Raw genomic sequence first — 17,251 nt, forward strand, 5'->3', positions numbered from 1 at the left:
CATTTGGACTCAGAATTCCTGGATTCACATCCCAGCTTTGTTACTTTGAAAAGTTACTTTTACCTCCCTGTAATTCAGTTTCTTCACTTGTAAAATGAGAATGTTAACAGTATTTATTTCATAGGGTAATTATATGTATTTGATGAGTTAAAATTTTGTAAAAGACCCACAACAGTGTCTTTTTTATTTTAAAATGTGCCATATAAATATTGGAGAATAGTATTCAGAAGACAAAGTCAAGATATTGGCGTTTCCAATAATAATAATAAATATTATTACTAATAATAGATAAGATTCTTTGAGCACTAATATATAAGGTATTGTGCTAAATGCCTTTATATAATACATCCTGAGGTGGATATTATTTTAATGTCTATACTTTTTTTTTTTAACAAATAAAGAAACTGAGGCTTCAGTAGATTAATTTGCCCAAGAACCCCAGTTAGCCAAGAGGCTGTGCTCTTAACTACTGTTCTTTCTAACTTCACATGATTCCAATGAAAAACTGATCTTTGTCTTATATTAAACATTTGATAACACACTGTGAACGTCTGGGGCATTTTTGGCAAGTTATTCTTCTAAAAATTAAAATAAAATGAGATGGGCTTTTGTTCCATGTTTTACCTCCTTTTCTGAAACAGTTTTGTCCTCACCAGTCCTAAAAACTTATAAACCAGACCACTCCTGTATAATATGGACCTAGGACGTTTGATCAAATTCTAAATGAATCATTTTAAGTTACAAAGATCTTATGCACATATCTTGTTAACAAGGTAGCTTTGGGATTTTTGGGTTTGATGCTTGGATAAGCGTTGTCACTGGAAGGCACATGTGTCAACGTGGCAGGTGATCCACGTTTTTCACCATCAAAAGCTAGACAGAATTTCAAAAAGTTTGTTATATCTATTTCATTGTTTCTTGTTGCTTGGTACTCTCATTTTGCTCTTTAATCATACTCAAAACATCTCAATACATGATTGAACCAACCATGTAATTTATTATTCCAATTATGTCTAACTATGATTTTTCATTGTTATTTCCTTGATCAGGAACCTACAGCGGCCTTCTATTATAGTATAATCAAGTCCTCTGAACTCCACATTCTTCTGTTCATGTTTTATTATTTGGCCTCATCTTAACCTAACCATAGATAAATATCTCTTGCTTTGATTATCTGAAGAACTTGCGCTGTTGGTTGGTACCTCCAGACTCTTCCTCGCGCTTCTCAGTCCACTTGGAATACTGTTCTACTTACTCTCATCTACTTAATCTCTTATATTAAGCTTTTCTCAGACATAGTAACTGAGAATGACCTTTTCCTTATACTACTAAACAGTTTAGTAATTTGTATGCTACTGTTTACTATTATAAAATTTTTGATCCATCAGGTTTATAAAGTCAACATATTGACTTTATACATATTTTTATTGTTAGTTTCCTTTATTATGCCTGTAGATCAGTACTGTCTCCTCCGTTAGTACACAGCATGTAGTGCTTTTCAAATAATTAAAGTGACCTACGTGCTATAAGTTTCAAAGATAAATATTTTGAGGAAAAATAAATTTTGGCTGTGCTTTGAGCAGAAAGAGGAAGGGGTTGGAAAAGGATATCTGAGATATGTAGTTGGTAGGTACAGACACAGAACGATTACTGATTATGGTTAACAGGATGATATATGTGTATTTATATTTTACTGAAGTAGAAATACGTATATAACTTAAAACAATAGTGAAACAAGTGTTTCAAAATAGTGAAAACATTGAAATACAGACTTAGTCATATGGATTACTTTATACTGAATATGTATTAGATATGTATATATAGAAATGAAATTTAAAATATAATGGATTATATAAGTACAATTTTATAATTTTATTGACCATTATGATAGCTTCTTAAGTTCATTACATGAGCCACAGTTTAGTGCCATGTATAACATTTGTTAAGACTTCACAAATGGAAAATAATTGGCAATTGCTTCTTGTGTTATTTCTAAACAGTTTACAGCAGCATTGCATTTCTTCATTCTTCTACACAGGTATAGACTGAAAAGGTGGTGTTCTTCCTTTCAGTTTAGTTTCCTAAAGACAGGAAAAGCCCTACAAATTCAGGATGCTAAGATAACAGTCTTATTTAGAATATACTGGACTTCTGTGCATTGTTATTTTCTGTTTTCAAAAGAAGAAATAGCAGTATGACATATCTGAGAGTCTGAAAGTTTTTCATTTTTCATACCAATTACTTTAAAATTCATATGGAATTGTTCTTCAAACTGAAAGCCAATAAAATCTTCAAGGATATAGAATATGCTTATATGTACAATTAGTTTTAAAGTAACTTTAAAAACTTTTCATCACTCTTTATAGACCAAGTCATGTATCTACAATGTTATGTCTTAATGAAATAATAAAAATTAGTATCCAAATTAGTGGTAATTTTACCTAGTTTAACCTTTTTTTTTTTTTTTTTAAATGTATCTTTATTGATTTCAGAGAGAGGAAAGGAGAGAGAGGGAAACATCAATGATGAGAGAGTCACTGATCGGCTGCCTCCTGCACGCCCCCAACTGGGGATCGAGCCCGCAACCCAGGCATGTGCCCTGACCGAGAGTCGAACCCCGATCGCCTTTATCCTAGGTCTACACTCAACCGTTGAGCCACGCCTGGCCGGGCTAACGTTCTTTTTTAAAAAATTTATCTTTATTGTTGAAAGTATTACAAATGCCCCCCTTTTTCCCCATTGATCCCCTCCACCCTGTACCCCTTCCCCCTGGGCCTTCACTGCACTGTCATCTGTGTCCATGGGTTATGCATATATGAATATAAATACTTCGGTTACCTCCCCCCCCCCGGATTTGTCAGTCTGTTCCATGCTTCTATGTCTCTGGATCTATTTTGCTCATCAGTTAATTTTGTTCATTAGATTCCACATAAGTAAGATCATGTGACACTTGTCTTTTTCTGACTGGCTTATTTTGCTTAGCATAATACTCTCCAGGTCCCACCATGCTATCTCAAAGGGTAAGGGATCCTTCGTTTTTACAGCTGCATAGTATTCCATTGTGTAAATGTCCAAGAACGTGCTTGATATGATGTCAGTCTTCTTGAATATGTAGAGACTTGTTTTGTTTACTAACATGTGGTCTATCTTTGAGACTGTCCCAGGTGCACTTGAGGAGAAAGCCTATTTTGCAGCTTTGCAGTGGAATGTCCTGTAAATATCAATTAAATCTGTCTGATCTAGTGTGTCATTTATAGTCACTGTTTCCTTTGTTGATTTTTGGTATGTAAGATCTATACAGTAAAGTCAGTGTGGTGTTGAAGTCCCCTACTATGACTGTATTGCTGTCGAACTCTCCTTTAAAGTCCTCGAGAAGTTTTTGTTGTTGTTTTTTCCCCTCCAGCCTGTGTGAGTCTTTTGTTCTGAGGTGGGTTTCTTGTAGACAGCAAATATTTGGGTCTTGTTTTCTTACCCATTCAGCTACCCTATGTCTTTTGATTGGGACATTTAATCCATTTATATTTAAGGTTATTATTGATAGGTACTTACCTATTGCCATTTTTTTTTTTTATGCCTATGTTTCTCATTCTATTTCAACTTATTTTACAGCAGTCCCTTTAACATTTCCTGCAATGCTGGTTTGGTGGTGATAAACTCCTTTAGCTTTTTTTGGGTCTTTTTTTGCTCTTTATTTCATCATCTATTTTGAATGATAGCCTTGCTGGATAGAGTATTCTTGGTTTCAGATCCTTGTTTTGCATTACCTTGAATACTTCATGCTTTTCCCCTCTGGCCTGTAGAGTTTCTGTTGAGAAGTCAGCTGACAGCTTAATGGGGACTCCTTTGTAGGTAACAGGTTGCTTTTCTCTTGCTGCCTTTAAGATTCTCTCTTTGTCTTGAATTTTTAGCATTTTAATTATGATGTGTGTGGGCATGGGCCTCTTTGGGTTCTTCTTGCTTGGGACTCTGTGCCTCCTGAACTTGTGTGACTTTTTTCTTGACCAGGTTAGGGAGGTTTTCTGCCATTTTTTCTTCAAACAGGTTCTCTAACCCTTGCTTATTTTCAACTTCCTCTGGCATTCCTATGATGTGAATATTGTTACATTTCGTGTTGTCCCACAGCTTCCTTAGACTGTCCTCCTGTTTTTTAATTGTTTTTTCTTTTTTGGATGTCTGATTGAGTGATTTTTTTCTACCCTGTCTTCTTATGCACTGATTCAATCCTCAGCTTTCCCTAATCTGCTGCTCATTCCTTCCAGTGTTTTTTTTATTTCTACTATGTCGTTCTTAATTTCCTTCGTAGTTTCCATATCTTTTTTCATGCTGTTGAGCATCCTTATAATCAGTATTCTGAACTCAATATATGATAGATTGCTTATCTCCCTTTCATTTAGCTCTTCTCCTGGATAATTTTTTTGTTCTTTCATTTGGGTCTTTTTTTTGGTCTCCCCATTTTGGGTTTGTTTCTATGTATTAGGTTGATCTGCTAGGACTCCCAGTCTTTTGGATGGTTTCTCGTCCAGGCCAATGTCAGATGCTGTTTGTGACTGGCCTTGAGTACCCTGTTTGAAGTTTCCCATACTCCACAGGTTCTGGTTTCCTCTGCTGGGGCTGGGTGTGTTTGGACAGGACCAAGATGTACACCGCGGTCTGCCTTTCTAAGCCCTGGGTCCAGAAGCAAATCAGGCAAAGACTCAAAGCGCCCAGAGGCTGTGTGTTATTCAGTCTCCTAATGAGCCTCAGGCTAGAGAAATTCCACAAGGTGAGGCCAAAAGGTTTTCCTGCAGGGTGGGGCAATTGCTTTGTCCCCAGGCAAAAGCAGTCTCTATGTGGTCTCCACTTTTCATCCTTGGTTATGAGGATGCTCTCCAGCTAGTCTTCAGTTGCAGTTGATTATACAGGGTGGTTTTTCTATATTGTAGTTGTAATTACAGTTTGGTCCTGGGAGAGTGTCAGTGTAGCTTCCACTCAATCCATCACCATCTTGGATCTCCAGTTTATTTTTCTTTTGGATCTTATTATTACAGAAGACTAAAAATAACACATGCAATAATTCCAGTTTCATAGAAAACCAAGGTTCTGTCTCTGATCTTTGAAGTTTAGAAGATTCTTATTCTTGACTTTTCGACATGCTTTTTGTTTATCCTAGTGTCTTTCTTGTATCTTTTAAGAATTAAAAAATGTTTTGATTTTTTTTTTTTTTTTGAGAAGAAGGGAGAGGGATAGAGGGATACAAACATCAGTGAGAGAGAAATGTCATTGATCTGCTGCCTCCTGCACGCCCCCCTACTTGGGATCAAGCCTGCAACCCGAGCTTGGAATTGAACCAGTGACCTCTTGGTTCCTGTGTCAATGTTCAACCACTGAGCCACACCAGCTGGGCTTTATTGTGTCTTGACTACTGAATAATCACTTTTGAGATAATTTCTTGGAATATGTTTAACAATTAGTGATTTTTTTTAGTTTTCACTTTTGCTTTGAGGATCATCATCCATTCTGTATGTTAACAGAAATGTAATTGTCCTAGATTGATAATTTAAATCTCTATTGAAAATCAATATTATAGTTCTTAAATTACTCTGAATCATTATTCTTACTCTTTTTTGATAGGAACTTTAAAAATAGTAGTTTTATTTTTATCATAATTATATATCAGTATGGTCGATATGATAATTCTTTCATTTTTTGTTCTTAAGATGTTACATTACATTGAAACAGAAAAGTACATAAATCATGACTGTAAGCTTTGTGTATTACCACCATATGAAGACATAAAATATCTACACACCATAAGGCTCTTTTTTACCTTCCACCAAGATATTCCCCTTTCTCTTCCCAAAGGAAACCTCTGACTTCTGTGTTTCAAAATTTATACAACATTTTATATACTTTTAACGCTATGAGATTGGTCCATGTTGCTGCACATAGCAGTACTCTTCATTCCTTCCCTGCAATGTATTATATTGAAATGATATAATTTATTTGTTGTTTCTATTGGTAAAGATATGAGGTGCTTTCAGTTTGGGCTGTTAGAATAATGATGCTGTGAAGTTTCTTGTACATTTTTTGGTGTTCATTTGCATGCATTTTTTTTTAATACATTGGAGTAATATGCGGCAAGTCATATTTTTAAAACTTAGTAGATAATGCCACACAATTTTCCAAAGTGATTATACCAATTTAAACTTTACTATCAATAATATATGGGTTTCCATTGTTACGCATTCCTGCTAGCACTTGGGTGCTATCAGTTTTTTAACATTTTGAACTTCTCTGGTTAGTATATTTTTCGATCTCATTGAGATTATAATTTTTATATCACTGTTTACTAATGATATTGAGCAGTTTTTAATAGGATTATATGGCATTAAGATATCCTCTTAATGAAGTGTCTTCCTTGTTCTAAATCTCTTGTCCCTTTTTTGAGTTGGGATTTTCTTTTATTAAGATACAAACTATTTATTGGCAATATAGTTTACAAGGATCCTCTTCCCCTGTACATGGCTTACTTTTTTACTCTTTTCATGTTACACTTTGAAAGAAATGGAAGTTCTTAATTTTAATATGGTTCAATTTATCTGTCTTTTAAAGTTAGTACTGTTTGTTTCCTGCTTAAAGATTTTCTGCTCACCTTCTTCTGTATTAACTTTTAAACACATTTTAAAAATCTTTTCAATTTTGTGAGGGTGTATCCAGGTTTATTTGTTTTTACCCCCAGTGTGGATAATTATTTACCTAGCACTATTTATTTATTTAATTTAATTTTTCCATCACCATTTAACCTCTCCATCACAATCACCCTACTGTTGTCCATGTCCATGAGTTCTCTCTCTCTCTTTTTATTTTTTGCTCAATGCTTCTACTTCTCCCCCTCCCCCCAAGAGCTGTCTGCCTGCTATCTATGAGTCTGTCTGTATTTTGCTTCATAGTTCAGTTTGTTCATTAAATTCCACATATGACTGAAATCTCACGGTACTTATCTTTCTCTGACACTCTTGTTTCACTTAGCATAATGTTCTCCAGTCCATCCATACTGTCACAAAGGGTAAAGTTTTCTTCCTTTTTATAGTAGAGTGGTAGTATTCCACTGTGTAAATGTACCACAGCATTTTTATCCACTCATCTACTCATGGACACCTGGGCTGCTTCCAAATCCTGTATCTAGCACCATTTATTGAAAGGACTGCCCTTTTCCCATGGCTCTGCAGTGCCACCTTTAGCATAAATCAAGTATTTATGTATATGTGTGTATGTACACACATGTACACCTATACACACACACACTTTATTCTGGATTCTCTATTGCATTCATCTTAATTACACTGTCTTAATTACATAACTTTAAGAAAAGTCTTAATGTTTGGTAGAGAGTGTCTTAATACCTTTTTTTGTATTTACAATTATCTTGGCTCTTCCCAGCCCTTATATTTACATATGAATTTTACAATCAGATTGTAAATTGATAGCAAAGCAATCCTGTTGGGAATTTGATTGGAATTGAATTGAATCTGTAGATCAGTTTGCAGAGAACTAACATTTTTATAATACGGAGCCTTCAGATCCATGAACATAGATCTCTACATTTATTTAGGTGTTTTATAATTTCTCTAAACATTCGGTAGTTTACTGTGTAAATATCTCTTGCATCTTTCATTAGATTTATTTGTTGGTATATAATATTTTCCAATGCCATTGCAAAAGGTGCCTTTTAATCTCAATTTCTAATTGTTCCTGTTTGTACAAATATAATTTATTTTTTGTATATTGAATAAAATTATTTGATTCTAATGGCTTGACTATTTTAAATTTTCTACATACTCAGTCATGTCAACTGCATATAATGAGCTTTTTTCTTCTTTTCTGTCTTTATACTTTTCTTTTTTCTGTTGCTTTATTGCACTTTGCTGCAACTGCTTTGCTAGCATTTGAATACAAATGATGATAGAAGGCATCATTGTAAACTTTCAGTATTTCTCCATTAATGTATGATGCTTGTTGTAGCTTTTATTATAGAAACCCTTTATCACATTAAGGATATTCCTTTCTGTTCCTAGTTTGCTAAGAGTTTTTATCAGGAATGGGTGGTGAATTTTATCAAATGCTTTTCTACATCTATATAATTATATCATTTTTGTCTATTTTAATGTGAATTGCATTGATGTTTGAATATCACATCAACCTTGTATTTCTGAATTAAACTCAATTTGGTCATGCTACATTATCTTTTTTTATGTATTGCTAAATTTGCTTTTTCTTTAGGATTTTTACATCTGTGTTCATTAAAGAGATTGGTGCATACTTTTCCTTATAACAACAGTTGGACAGTTTTTTCTCTTTTAGTGTTTTATGGGAGAGTTTTTGTATGATTGATATATATTTTTTGACTATGTGGAAGATCGTTTAAGAAGCCATCTTAATTTAGAGTTTTCAGCCTTTTATTACAGTATATGCATTTTCAGGCTACAAATTTTCCTCTTACATGTGGTTATAGATGTGTTACATACATTTAATACATTTAATGTATTTTGTTATTATTTTAAAAATACTTTGTTTTTATTTCTTCTTGAACATAGATTTCTGTAGTTTTGGTTTTTATTTTACTATGGTCAAAAAGTGTATTTGTATCATTTTAGTACTTGGCTTTTTTTAAAAAAATATATCTTTATTGATTTCAGAGAGGGGAAAGGGAGGGAGAGAGAGATAGAAACATCAATGATGGGAGAGAATCATTGATTGGCTGCCTCCTGCACACCCCCCACCAGGGATCAAGCATGTGCCCTGACCCAAATCGAATTTCTGTCTCCTGGATCATAGGTAAATGCTCAACTGCTGAGTCATGCCAGCTGGGCTCCCTTTTGTTTTTTAACGACCAAGTAAATAAATATTCCACACCTGCTTAAAAAGAATTTGTAGTTGTTAATTGAAGTGTAGTAATTTGCTAGGGTTGCTGTGGCAAAATAACACAATCTAGGTGGTTTAAGCAACAGAAATTTATTCTCCTACAGTTCTCAGGGCTAGAAGTCAAAAATCAAGGTGTTGGCAGGGCCATATTCTTTCTGAAGTTGGTAGGGGATCATTTCCTTGCCTCTTTTATTTAGCTTCTGATGCTGCCCGCCGCAGTCCTTGAGTTCCTTGGCATGTAGACGCATTACTCATTACTCCAGTCTCTGCCTCTGTTGTAACATGTTCATCTTCTCCCTGTGTGTTTCTGTGTCTTCACATGGCACACTTTGTTTTTCTGCACTTACAAGGATAACAGTCAAATTAGATTAAGGTTCCACCCTTCTCCAGTAAGACCTAACTTTAACTAATGACATTTGCAATGACCCTATTGAAGTACTAGGGGTTAGGACTTCAACATATCTTTTTGGGCACATAATTCAACTCATAACCTATGTATGTAAGTATATGTAAATATTTATGAACATATATGTGTATTATGTTTATATATGTATATACACATATATCTCAGGCCAAGTTTGTTAATCATATTTAAATTTCTTTCATGATTTTTGGTCTGCTTATTTTATTACTGAGATGGTTATGAAAATCACCCACTATGATTATAGATTTGTATTTTCCTCTCAGTTTGTCAAATTTTGCTTTATATATTTTGAGGTTATGAATTAGGTGCATAGATATTAGAATTGTTACATTTTTCTGGTGAAGTATACCTTTTATCATTATATTGTGTTGTTCTATAGCACGCATTCCTGCCTTATGTTAAAATATAAAGTTTCTTTTAATTAGAGTTTGCCTGTTAAACATTTTTCCATTTTTTAACTTTACTTTTTCTGTATCTTAGCCTTAAGATGAGCCCAATATATAATTTTTGCTGCTGTTTTTGTTGCTGTTCTTTGCTTTTGTTGAAAGTCTGTCCTTTGAGTGCTTGGTCAGCTTGCATTTAGTGTATGTATTGATATAATTGGAATTAACTCTTTCATCTTGCCTTAGCCTTTATTCCTTGTTCTAGTTTCATGCTCTATTTCCTTTTTCTTCTTTCTTGTCTTCTTTTGATAGATTGCTTCTTTGCCCTTTTCTCTCTCCTTCTTTTAGCTGTATTAGTCATAAAGTCTTTACTATTCTTTTAGTGATTACACCGTAGGCTCCAGTATACATTCTTAACTTATTGAAGCCCAATATTAATTAGTGCTTTTATTATATTCCAGACAATGAAAGGGCCTTAGTACACTTTAGCTTCTCTTATTTCTTCTTCCAATTATATAGAGTGTCTTGGTATTTCCATATGTTTTAAACCAATATATTTTAATCCCATATATCTAATAATAATAGTTTTTAGTTATTATACACATACTCATTTACATTTACATATTTATGATTTCCTTTGCTCTTTATTCCTCCTATACCTCTAAGCTTCCACTGTGATTATTTCTTTAGTCTGGCCAGAGAACACTCATTTGTATTTTCCTTTGGATATGCTTATGAAAAATTACTTCAGTTTAATTTGCCTGAATATTTCTTTAATTCACCTGCCTTCTGATATGGTACGTTTACTCGATAAGCAGTTATTTTCCTTTAGCCCATTGAGGTTATAAATCCACTTACTGTCTTCTGGCTTCCATTGTTTCTGTTGAGTAATGAGCTGTAATTTACTTATTGCTTCTTTGAACATAAACTTTTTTTTGCCCTCTGCTACTTTTAATATTTTCTTTTTGTCTGTGATTTTCAAAAGTGTTACTATGATGGACTTACGTGTACTTTCTTAGTTTTTATCTTAATCAGGACATTTCACTACTTCTAAAGTCTACGGATTGATGTTTTTCATCTGTTTTAGAAAGTTCTAAGTTATTCTGTTTTCGCATATTGCTTTTGTCCCAATATCTCTCCTTTCTTTATAGTACTCCCAATTATACATATGTTAAACATTTTTACTGTATCTTATATATCTATTATATTCCTTCTGTACTTTTTATTTGTTTGTGTGTTTGGTCTGCATATTTTCTTCAGACCTGTCTTTTGGTTCATGAATTCTTTTTTCATCTGTGTCTAACATACTGATAAAACCATTCATTTAGATTTATTTCTGTTCTAGCATTTTATTTGACTCTTTTTAAATGATTTCTATTTTTTCTTCAAAACTTTCTGTCTTGTCTTTTATTTCCTTGAACATATTAGACATAGTTATTTTAATATAAAGATCTGAAAACTTTAATTTTTTTGTAGATCTGCTACTGTTCACTTTTATTTTATTGTTGGTTTTAGGTCACATTGTTTTCTGTCTTTGTATGGTTATTTTTTATTGAATTTTTTATTTTTATTGATACTGCATATGAAAAAAAATTAAAGATAATTTGAAAGCTAGCATGCTTATTTTTATTCAGAGAGGATTTATTTTTGCTTCAGAAAGGTGACCCAAGTAACTGGACATCCCTGATTGCCTTGATTCAGGCAGGAATTGAGAAAATTTTAAGTTGAATTTATTCAGTTAGAGTTGGTCTAGTTCAGTTTTACTTAGAGTTCCAGACAGGCCTCATCCATAGCTTCTCATCTTCAGTTTTTTGCTCCTATCCTCAGAAATTTTTCTGTCTGTTGTCATCTTTTCTTGCCTCTAAGATCCCTCTTCAGAATCTGCCAGTCCTTCTAAGGCAAACTCTCCTCCAAAAGATGCTCACACTTTTTTGAGTTTCCTTCTTTTTCTAGGATCTCGATCCCATAATTCTTCACTGCCTTGGTCATTCTCAGTGCTTTCAGATAGATATTTTTGCTTTTATAATAATTGTCTACATTTTCAAGTTCTCACTGGGAGGGTTGATTAGTTAGTTACCTATTTGATCATGTAAAAATCAAAAAGTATTTTGACCATTTTTTCTACTGAGTTATTTTAAGATGGCTATTTAAAAATCTACAGTTTTATATGGATCATCAAACATTTTTTATTTGTTCATACGTCTATGTAGTTTCTTAGCATAGAGTTGGATATACATTTCTACTAGAAAGCTTTGAGGCACTTAAAGAGATGAATGACTAAAATGGGTGGCTTTCCAGAGTTGTACTATATATAGTTAACTTAGGCTTCAAGCACATAAAGTTTAGCTGTTAATAAGCAAAATGTTTTTTAAGCTTAGTGTTTTTTTGGCCATTTATCTCTTTTTAGGACAGAAGAAAAATATAGTGATATTTATCAAATTCACTTAGATTCTTTGGCTATCTGCTTATCAGAAGCTGGGTAATTTCATTTGATTTTAAAATCCTTTATTTTACTAGTAGAGCATTCCTTAGAAAAACTAACAAAAAAGGACTTAATTTGTATAGAAAGATGCTTTTTTTTTTTCCTGATAATGTATTAACTTATAATTTTCACTCAAATAGTAAAATATTGTTGTCTTTGTTCATCTTCGCAGAACTTCAGAAATGATAACTATTTGTCACTTGTTCTCTTTTCTCTAAATTTGTTTTCCTATTTACTGATCAAAAGTTTTTTAACTAAAGTTATCAAGGATTCCATGCACTCCCAAGATAGGGATAAAATCAATCTAAAGACTCAATTCTCTTCTGTCTTCACTGCTTACAGACAGGGAACACAATCTCTTCAGCCTGGACCTATGTAGAAGAATTTGGAGAAAATAAACAGGTAAGAGAAAGTCTCTTAGGAATATTAAGTGATATATTTAGTTTTCAGAAAGCCAGTTATAATTATTATTATAGTCAGTTTTAAGGGGAAATAATTTAAAATTTCCCATAAAATCTGGTGAAGTATTTTGATTATTATAGTTTTATTAATTATAGACTCATTAAGCAAAGTTTTAAAAAGTTAAACTGGTTTCTGTAGTTCAGGTCTTTTCAAAACTTTTAACTGCTAGTGTACATTGTAAACCACCAAGATGGTAAACTGTATTTTAAGGTCAGTGTAGTTGGAGTGGGTATTTATATGTATATGGACTATCTGGCATTTCTCAAATTTATCTGAAAATAGAACTTTAAATTTTTTCAAATTTATCAATCTAAAATTGTTGATAGAATTTGGAATAAAAGTTATGTTTATGAGATTTCACTGTATAGTTTTCAACATGGTACTGAGAAGGATAAGTTTTAATAGGAAATTGAAGGTAGTTTGTAGTTTTAGTAAAGATTATTACTATCTAAACTCCTTTTTACATGTAGAGGCAAAAAGGATGTTGTGGTCTTAAGGGGTAGCAAACCATATACTAGATCTGTGTTCTTAAGTAGGTTACTTTACCTTTCTGTGCCTCAGTTAACTTGCTGTTAAAGAGGAAAATAATAATACTTATCTCGTCAGGATTAAATAGTGCTGATTGTGTATAGTTATTTTTAGCACATAGTAAGTGTTCAATCAATATTAGCTTTTATTACTATAACTCATATTGCAGATACAAAGGCATATATTTGTTATTCTTGAGACATAACTATTTTTATAGATCTTACCATAAAAATTCAAATATGTGATATTCTTAGAACTACCTTTCCTATAAATTTTTATATTTGAAATTTTGAATTATGAGGACTAATTTTACTGACAGAAATGAAACTTGAAAAGAATTAGAATTATCATTTTTAAAGCTTTTATGTTCTATTCACTTTTGCCCAGATAGTATTTCTAGTGAGCTATAATTTTTGAGCTGTACTGAAGCCTAGATTGTTGCAGTTCAGGTTATAATTTTTTCTCTTATAGCCTACTGTTCTAATACTCTTATTTCCAAGTGGTTTAGAAACTAGCATTAAAATAAATTTGACATAATTAATCTCTTAATACAGAGTAGCAAACTGGAAGTTCTAGATATGGTTTGTTTGGTCTCTTCAGCATTTTGAAAGGAAAGCAACTGGGCTTAATTTCAGTACAAATAGCTAGACACCTATTGTTTTCCATTTGGTTCTTTTTGAGTTTTTTTGTTTATTTTTTTGTTACATCTTGGCCTCTGAAGGCATTTGAGTTTGTAATCGTTCTGTTTAACATATTTCAAGAACTTTTTCTGTTTTGCTTTTAGAGTTTTCATATTACATATTATTCCTATTAAAAGTCCTTCCAAATTTATTTATAAAGTTCTTCAGTGAAATAACTGAAGGTCAAACAAGTTTAGGAAAAGCTGTATTGTATATTCCCTTTCGGAAATCATAACGCATATTAGCATACTGAATAATTGTAGTAGCAACTCTGTTTAACTGTTAAACTTATCGTTCCTAAATTTTTCCCAAGATTTATTTTTTTTGGCTAAGGGATTCTTGTTTTGAGGTACTTCAATTGTATGGGATATAGTTTGGGAATCACTGAAACTAACTCAGAGAAACACTTGGGTTTGTTTATAACTTTATTGAGGTATAATAAAATGCACCTATTTGAAGTCCACACTTGCCCTAGCCGGTGTGGCTCAGCTGTTTGGGCATTATCCTGTGCACCGAAAGGTGGCTGGTTCAATTCCCAGTGTGGATTCAGTTCCCGGTAGAGGGCATGCAGGAGGCAGCCAGTCACTATTTTGCTCTCACATCGATATTTCTCTCTCTCTCCCTCTCTTCTTCTCTTTCTAAAAATCAATAAAAAAAATCTTAAAAAAAGATAAAGTCTACACTTTGGTCAATTTTGATTTATATAGTCATCTGTTAAACGACACGACAATCAAGAAAAAAACATTTCCATCATCCCTAATGTAATGCATTCCTCCTACTCTCTTTCTCAGGCAACCACTGATCTGTTTGCTGTCACTATAGATTGGTTTGCATTTTCTAGAATTTCCAACCCTTGTTTTTGAAGATTTAAATTAGAATCTTCAGATAATTTAAAATGAAACAGTGTCTTAAAAATAAAACCAGATATCTCACAGATTTTATGTTTATGGTCATTGTTATACAATCAAAATTTCATAGTAAAAATTTAAAACCCAAATCACTCTTTCAAAATTATATGGGATGATATATTATTTAAAAAATCCATTTAGTTAAAATCAAAAGGAGATGACATTTTTCCTGAATTTGAATCTGAAAAATATCATTACTCTAGTAAAAATAGAGAATTAACCAGCTAGAACTTTATAAGGAAGCAGTTAGAGACAATAACTTTCTTATCCAGCCATCCATTACTAAGATTAACATACAGCCTCCTATAAATCATCTTAAAACAGACTGACCTAAGCTACTCTGTGGGCCTAGTCTTAGAAAAAAAACATTGGCTACTTTATATCTACTTCTTGCTCTGCTGTCAGTTGCCTAATGGGAAAAACTAAGTAGAGGATAAAAATATCTTTTAAAATTATGTCAAAGTACAATTGTAACAGGGAAAGTAAATTAGATAAAAACCAGTGAATGTGATAATGCTAATGTATTTCAGCCAAAAATATCACTTAAAATGGTTAGTTAATGATTTTTAAATATTTCATAGGCTTTAAGTTGCTTAATAACTAGCAATTCTGAAAAAATCTTCCTTCAACTTTACACTTAGTTTTTGGTTTTCTGTACTAGGATGGCAAGTACAAAGTAATAAATGATAAATGTTATTTATATTTTAATGTAGGTGAATTTTTTTAAACTCTATGCTTGAACCCAGCTGTATTTTATATTCTGGGTATGTACAGTGCTATTTAAAAAAAACTGTTTTGCAGATGAAATTCAGTGTCCCAGTGAAGGAAAGCTATTGAAGTATTTCAGTCATGGCTATTTGAATGTTAGCAATGGAAATAAAAAATGGTGAAATGACATTAAAAAAAAAATTTAATATCCCATAAAAATATAAAATGCTTAAAATATGTATTAAAGGTATGGGAAATGTATTGCATAGAAGAAAATATCAGGTGCTTCACTCTCATAGATTGGTTTTGGGAGTGAAAAAATGGTATAAACTGCCTTGGGAAATAATTTGGGTAGTACCTTAAAAAAGCTAAATGTAGTGTTACTGTATGTATCAGCAATTCCATTCCTAAGTATTTACTCAAGAGAATTGAAAACATATGTCCATGCAAAATCTTGTACACATTATTTCTTAGCAGCGTTATTTATAATAGCCAAAAGGTAGAAACAACCTAAATGACCATCGACTGATTAATGGATAAATAAAATGTATCCTGCATGCAATGAATATAAAAAGGAATGGAGTTCTTGTACATACAACAACATGGGTGAACCTTGAAATCATTATGCTAAGAAGCCAGTTAAAAAACATGACATAGCCTGGCCAGGCATGGCTCAGTGGTTGAGCCTCGACCTAGGATGCAGGCGATCAGGGTTCAATTCCCGGTCAGGGCACATGCCCGGGTTGCGGGCTTGATCCCCAGTCGGGGCCATGCAGGAGGCAACCTATCAATGACTCTCATCATTGATGTTTCTCTCTCTCCTTTTCCTCTCTCTAAAATCAATAAAGATACATTAAAAAAAAAAAAAGATGACAAATTGTATGATTCACTTTATATGGAAAATCTAGAGTAGGCAAATCTATAGAAACAGAAAAATTAGTGGTTGCTGGGGAATGGGGAGTGACTGCAAATAGGTACCAAGTTTTTGTTTAGAGTGATGAAAGTATTCTGGATAGTGGTGCTGGTTGCACAACTTTATGAAATACTTACAAATCTTATAAACATCTGAAGCTTTTTGTTTTCTAATCTTCGTAGTATTTGGGGAAGATTTTCTTGATTTATCCTGTATGAATAAAGTCAGTTTCTAATTTTGTTTTGATTTAGTCTTTTTGAAAATGTGAGAATACAACAGTTGAGTAGTATATATTTTTGATTAAAGGCTTACTATATGGTACTATCAGAAACTCACATTTTCAGACCTAAGTACTATACCATTAGCCAGTTTTCTGGCTATCTTTGTGAAATCTTCCCCTGAAGATAGCTCTTCTGTCCACATTTCATGAATAGGCTAGGCTGCATTAGCTCTTGAATGGATATAAACCCAAAGTGAAAGTGATTTCTCTGCAAAACATTTCCCCTCCTACAGAAGTGTAACTAAAGATCTGCTCTTCTAAGTCTTGTCTATTGAAATTTGAATGAGCTAGTTGTATCATAGATACATGGCTTAAAAGGAATTGGCTGTATTGGTCTAATCATCTTTAGGAGGAGAGAACCAGAACTTTTTCTAAAGCAATCACTTGAATTATAGGAGCACTAACTTTCTGTTTATACTTAATACCATGACCCTTCAGGCAGAGTGTATCCTTTAAGAGAAGAATTCTCTGATACCTGGAGTTATCCTACTTTGGTATCAAAGTAATTCCTTATCCAATTTTAAAATACTGAAAATATTTTGAACTGGATGCTTTTAATGTATTTATGTCTTCTTGGAACAA

At 32.9% G+C, this 17,251-nt stretch overlaps 1 protein-coding gene across 2 annotated transcripts in view; it reads left to right on the forward strand.

The window, feature by feature from the left end:
* The window catches only part of RBM46 (RNA binding motif protein 46), a gene marked incomplete at both ends in the record, with an annotated part of 31,339 nt that overhangs the window by 12,695 nt on the left and 1,393 nt on the right, over nt 1-17,251 (forward strand). The window contains one exon of one of the 2 annotated variants that reach the window (XM_081135523.1): nt 12,533-12,588. The exons of the other annotated variant lie outside the window; for it this stretch is intronic. Within the exon in view, the coding sequence (XP_080991649.1) occupies nt 12,533-12,588 (56 nt within the window). Of the gene's footprint in view, nt 1-12,532; nt 12,589-17,251 lie in introns of those variants that run through there. 2 annotated transcript variants of the gene reach the window in all.

The sequence above is a fragment of the Miniopterus schreibersii genome (genome assembly GCF_964146895.1).
Source record: "Miniopterus schreibersii genome assembly, chromosome: 4".
Classification (NCBI taxonomy): Eukaryota; Metazoa; Chordata; class Mammalia; order Chiroptera; family Miniopteridae; genus Miniopterus; species Miniopterus schreibersii.